Source organism: Trachypithecus francoisi, unplaced genomic scaffold (assembly GCF_009764315.1).
Source record: "Trachypithecus francoisi isolate TF-2019V2 unplaced genomic scaffold, Tfra_2.0 Contig01579, whole genome shotgun sequence".
In the NCBI taxonomy this organism is placed as follows: domain Eukaryota; kingdom Metazoa; phylum Chordata; class Mammalia; order Primates; family Cercopithecidae; genus Trachypithecus; species Trachypithecus francoisi.
The window spans coordinates 27,263,300-27,269,299 of record NW_022681442.1 but is presented as its reverse complement, the minus strand read 5'-3'; the positions used below and the strand labels follow the sequence as shown (position 1 = coordinate 27,269,299).

The 6,000-nt window shown below is 41.3% G+C and overlaps 1 protein-coding gene across 1 annotated transcript in view; it reads left to right on the top strand.

Annotated features, from left to right (window-relative positions):
- Window positions 1-227: 227 nt before the first annotated feature.
- GSTO2 (glutathione S-transferase omega 2) overlaps window positions 228-6,000 on the top strand; it is a 29,445-nt gene continuing 23,672 nt past the window's right edge. The window contains exons 1-2 of the mRNA XM_033183545.1: window positions 228-366; window positions 5,513-5,777. Of these exons, the coding sequence (XP_033039436.1) occupies window positions 5,744-5,777 (34 nt within the window). The 5' untranslated portion in view covers window positions 228-366; window positions 5,513-5,743. The remainder of the gene's footprint in view (window positions 367-5,512; window positions 5,778-6,000) is intronic.

Below are 6,000 nucleotides of genomic sequence, written 5' to 3'. Positions count from 1 at the left end.
GCCGCTTGGCCCTAGTGGTTTCCGGCGGATTTCCCCGCCGGTGCGGAGCCTGGTGCCGGAGTCCCACAGCCAACCACTACCGGTTCCTCTTTCGTCAGCAACCAGCGCCGGCAGGACCCGCGAATCCCGATCACCAAGAGCCTGTAAGGCGGCCGCCCATTGGCTCAGCCGCACTGCTGGGCAGGCGCTTCCAAAGCTTTGAGGATTGGCTGACGTTCCGGGCGCCGGGGCTAGCTGCCGGGTAGGATCACGTGTGAGGGTCAGGCCCCGTCTAGGCCCTGCCTCCTTGCTGCTGCCGCCGCCAATCCTGTTTCGGTCTCCTGCGTTCCCGGAGGTCCCTCGCGGGACATCTCTCACAGCCGCCGGGTGGGTCCGTTCGGCCTGCGTTGTATTTGAAGGAAAGAGGGGTTTGAGGTCAATTCTGTTTGTTGGGGTTTTCACGAATTTCGGGCCCACAGTAGACTTGCCAACTTTAACTTTTGCTTAACACTTTACGAGAAATCTTATTTAACCTTGACCACTGTTGCATCAAAGAATTTCACATCCAAAAAAGTGCAGCCTAAGAATAAAGAACAGGTCTTCAAACTGCATACCTTTAATTAAGGTGTTCTTATTTTTCCGATTTGGCTGGAAACAGGCAGAGACCACCCCAGATAACCAGTTCTCAGCCTTGCGTGGGACACCACGAATTTATGCCACGTGTTTACGGCGCTGGCAAGTAGGGGAATTTGGTTTCTGGGAATGTGCTGTCTTTGTGAAAACTATGAAAAGCCTTGTCTGCTACATTGAAATAATCATAAAAATAATAGCTAATGTTGAATACCTACTAGGTATACTAGGTATCAGACACATGCTAAGCATTCAATGTTTCTCATCCAGTTTCTGAATGAAACCTCTGGAAACCACATAATGTACTGGTACTATTAGCTACAAATTACATATAAGAACAGCAGAAAGTTGTCATTTGCCCAAGGTCACCCAGCTAATAGCTACAAATTACATATAAGAACACCAGAAAGTTGTTGTCATTTGCCCAAGGTCACCCAGCTAATCAATGTTGAAGAGATTCGAACCTAGCCTGAACTCTTACAGTAAGACCATTCTTGAGATGAATTTATGTGTGCTGTTTTTCCAGTCTGTTTTTATCCAACAGCTCTCAAGAGAGGATAGTATCTATCTTTTTGACCACACCATTATTCCTGGGATTTCACAGGAGTTAATGTTCCTTTTCTAAACTCAATGGTTTTGATTTTACAAATTATTTGACTTTTACTGATTTCAGGATTTTGACAATTTGCCTTTACTTATTCAGATGTTATTATACCAAATATTTATTTAAAAAGTTTTTTTTTCTTTGATTCCCCAAGTTGTAGAGAGATAGGGATAGGGAAGCAGAATCAAGTACTTAAAAAGCCTCGTTTGACCCTGATTTCCCTATAGGGGATATGAAAAATTTCCCGAATATAGGCACATTTGAGAATAGAACCTTTTACCTAACTGATCTCACTTTTTGAACTCATTGGACAATAAGGGAACACCCAGTAATATAATCTTTCATATAAATTAGGCTTCTAACATATTAAGAGGAATGTACTCCAGTTTCTGCTACTATCAAGAGAAGGCATGACAAAAAATTTTGAAAAGTTGCCAAATGCAAACCACGGTTCCTCTTCTCAAAACAAATGCATGTAAATAGAGTATAAGTTATTTCTTTGGTAGCAGCATTTTCCTAGAAGGCTTAAGTCATTAATCACCCATGACCAAAGATCCAAACATTTTCAAAACAGATCCGATTATATTTCAGGTGGCTGAAAATGGATTTGAAGTAGGTTTAATATGGTCTAGTTACAACTTGTTTCATGATTGAGTGGGTCAGTATAATAAAGGTTCAAACATGAAATAACATAGAAGGAAAGTTTGCAAAGAGGATTTCAAATAAGTACCTGCTGGGTATTCAAAAGAAAGTAGGGATAAGCTTGAGGTTAAAATCCTTCTAGGGAAAGTATAGTGTTCAGAGGTAAGATTAAAAACCACATTACTGAAATGGAGTCTACAGCATTCAACCCATTCAGTTGGCATTAAACTGGTAACTGGTGAAATAAGTATTGTGAGTTGAACTTTAATTCTAATATGCTTGGCAAAGCCGAATCACAGTGTGCTTCATCTTTATGGATACAAAATTGGAATGCACTCTGTTATAAAAAATGTATTCTTACTCACTAGCGTTTGTCATTAACTTTGATGTATACTGAGCTCTTACTATACTGATGATGCCCTGGACTATTTGATTCGATACAGCAACTCATAAAGTAGGTATTATTGGCGTTCTCATTTTGCACATGAGGAAAGTGAAAGTTAAAAAGGTTAGATAGCTTGCCTAAGTGCCAAAGCTGGGTCTCAAAAAGTCAGCCCATTGGGCTCCAGGGCCTGTCACTAGACCTTGACACTAGATTGCTTCCCTTTAGAGGAGAACAGCTTCCATCCCTGTCTTCTGACTCTACCAAATTAACTTGGCATTTCAGAACTTGATTTCCCACATACAGATATACTTTTCATAAACATTTCCCAACTCTCAGAGTTAGTTTCTTTTAAAAGGTGGGAACGAAGAAACAAAACTTGGAAAATCATCCTCATCTGGCAAAGTAGAAAGGTGGATCCAGGAACCTTTTAATTTACAAGTGGAATTCCCAGTTTGGCCATTGTTCAGAGACCATGGATGGGCAAACTAAGGCCATTGGGTTAAATCCAACCAATTGTTGGTGTTTGTATAGCTCAATATCTAAGAATTATTTTTTACATTTTTAAAGGGTTGAACAAAAAACCAGTCACAATGTGATATGTGAAAATTATATGAAATCCACTGAGAGTGAGCACTAATATATTAATTATGGATGTTGGGTGGTAATATGTCAATGTGGGCTCATTGATTATAATAAATATACCTCTCTGATTGGAATATTGATAGTGGGAGAGACTGCATGTGCAGGGGCACAGCATGTATGGGAAATCTCTGTGTTTTCTGCTCAATTTTGCTGTGAATCTAAAACTTTTAAAATAAAGGCTATTCAAATATATATATGAAGTTCAAATGCAGTGTGTCCATAAATACAGCCACACCCATTTGGTTGTTTATCTTCGATGGCTGTTTTTACACTACAAGTGTAGAACTGAATAGTTGAAACCAGATGGCCTGAAAAGTCTAAAATATTTAATATTTGTAAAAACATTTGCCAACCATTCAGTTCATTGCATCTGATAAAGACTAAGATACTGGTTGAGACTGTTGCCGCTGGAGTCAAACTTCCAGGGTTCCTAGTCCTCCCTCTTCCACTTACTAGTTGAGAAGTGTTTAACCATGCTAGTCTCAGTTTACTCATCTTTTAAAGTGAATCAAAATAGAACAGTAATGGGACAATTTTTTTTTTTTTTTTAAGACGGAGTCTTGCTCTGTCGCCCAGGCTGGAGTGCAGTAGCGCAGTGTCAGCTCACTGCAAGCTCTGCCTCCCAGATTCATGCCATTCTCCTGCCTCAGCCTCCCGAGTAGTAGCTGGGACTACAGCCGCCCGCCATCGCACCTGGCTAATTTTTGTATTTTTAGTAAAGACGGGGTTTCACCATGTTAAACAGGACGGTCTCAATCTCCTGACCTCGTGATCCGCCCACCTTGGCCTCCCAAAGTGCTGGGATTACAGGCGTGAGCCACCGCACCTGGCCCAGTTATGGGACTATTTTAAGAATTAACTGGGTCAATACACATGAAGCACCAAATAGTTATTAGTAAAATTTATTTTGATTTTGAGATTTTGTATTCCTCTTATGGCCTTTTTAAGGCTATGGATATATTTTTCTCAACTGTCTTGAAATCTGCTTTGTTTACATGTGGGATACATGTGTATGCCCAGAAGTCATCTTATCTATCAGGAGCTCTAACATGACATGGTTATGTTTCTTGCTTCTATTTTACCATCCAGTTTGTCCTTCTTGGTCAGAATTAGCTCCAAAGTAATAGAAGTTACTCTATTACTTTCTCTGTCTTCCTAAATGAAAAGTCAGCTTAGCAAGCCAGGAACCAATATGTCTTCTCCAACACCAGATTTCTTGCTGACATATATGCTTTTTATTTTCAGAGAACATTTATTCAAACATTTTTGTCATTCCCTAATTCTTGTAAAATGTTAATACTTTCCATATTATCTAAGCTTATTTCACATGAAATCATTGAATGACAGCAAAAAATGTAGCTGAGTCACTATTCTGAAGATTTGAAAAGATTCTTATTCACTAGCAAAAAATGTTAACACTACTATTAACCAAGAAGTTCTGGATAGACTGGAACTCCAAAGGCCTAACAGTACCTATTTATAAGCTACATAGTTAGGCTGTGTCATAAGATAAAATCTTAAATATCTTTAATAAAAGATATTTAGATTCAACTGTTATTTGTTGAGCAGCCATTATATGCTATATCTTTCCCTGGACTTAAAATCCTTTCTTCCCAACACTGTTACCAGCTTTAAAGGTCAAGACAATGAGTCAAGCTTTGGACTTTTAAAGTTCTTTAACCCTACTAGCTGGTTACTTTGGGCAAATAATTTCATTTCTCTGAAGCTGTTTTCTGTTTTGAAAAGTAGGAATAATATGAGTTGCCTGACAGAGCAATTGTAGGAATCAAGGTAATCTTTGGAAATAATTTAGTCAGTATGAGTGAGACACAGAAAATATTTTTCTTTCCTTCATGACCTGAAGGTCATTTGCCACAAAATGATTTTACAAGCAATTCCCACAGCAGCCCAATTCTGGAAAATTTAAGGAATTATTTTTTTACCTGCTGAAATTCAAGATCTCAGCTTATCAGCATCAGAGCCAAAGCCACCTCCATTATCTCACATAAACAGAAAAGCTGTGCAAGTGGCCCCTATATGGCTGGGCTGCTGGCAATGTATCCTTAGCATCTAGTAAGAGTGTTCTCAAAAATTTATGCTGGGGAATTGGGGGAGCTCACAAATTGTTCTTTGCCTCCAGGTATCTTAATTTTATTCATTGCTAGTTTTTCAGAGCTTGGGTAAAACCTCACAGGTAGGGACAGGACTGGGATGAGGCAACTGAGGTGTCTAGGGTGCAAAATGTGAGCTGTCTAGACACCAAAGGTGTCTAGGTGTCTAGCGGGCACTGACTCTCCGGCGTATGTGAGATTTCAACACCAATAACTTTTTATTTCCTAGTTGCTGTATCATGAGAATGTTTGGCCTTATTATTTTTTAAAGCTTACTTACTTACAGAGGTGTGGCCAATTGTCTTAGTGATGCAAGAGATTCAGAATGGGAAAGAAAAAGTCAGCATTACCTTAGTCGATTTTGATTAAACTCCTTTGAAATCCATGTTGGAGTTTAAATGCCCATTCTTGAGGGTTGCTTGATATAGATAGAGGAGGCCCCTCCAAAGCTTTAAGCACATATTCAGAGCAAGAGGGAGCTTTTCAGGTGTTATTTTGTCTTGTTTTGTTTTTTGCCAGCTCCTACTCTGCGGCTTCCAAATCTGGGGCGATGTCTCCCCAGGTTAAATTATCCTAGCTCCTGCTCCAGATCGCTTTCCCTCTGCCCCGCCGGAGCCCAGTAGTTCAAAAATTAAATTTGGGGCAAGAGGTGCGCGCCAGAGCGCAGCTGCTTCTGGACCCTGCGGCAGCGGTGGCGAGCCACAGGGCGGCGGCCGTGAGCTCCGGGAGCTGCGCAAACACCTGGGGACCATGTCTGAGGATGCGACCAGGACCCTGGGGAAAGGTGAGTGCTCTCCATGGGGTCGGCGGAGCTGCCTGGCCTTGGCCTGCAGACCAGCGGGGCAGAAAGGGACTTGGAGGGCTCTCCTGAAGAAAAGCCACGTGCAGCACTGTCCTCTCTGGGACTTGGGAGTTGGAGCTCCCACAGCCATCCTGGGATCCGGGCAAGTGAGCGAGCTCCCTCCTCACTGGGCTGACTAAGCCTCTCCTTTCCCTGTCCCCCTTCA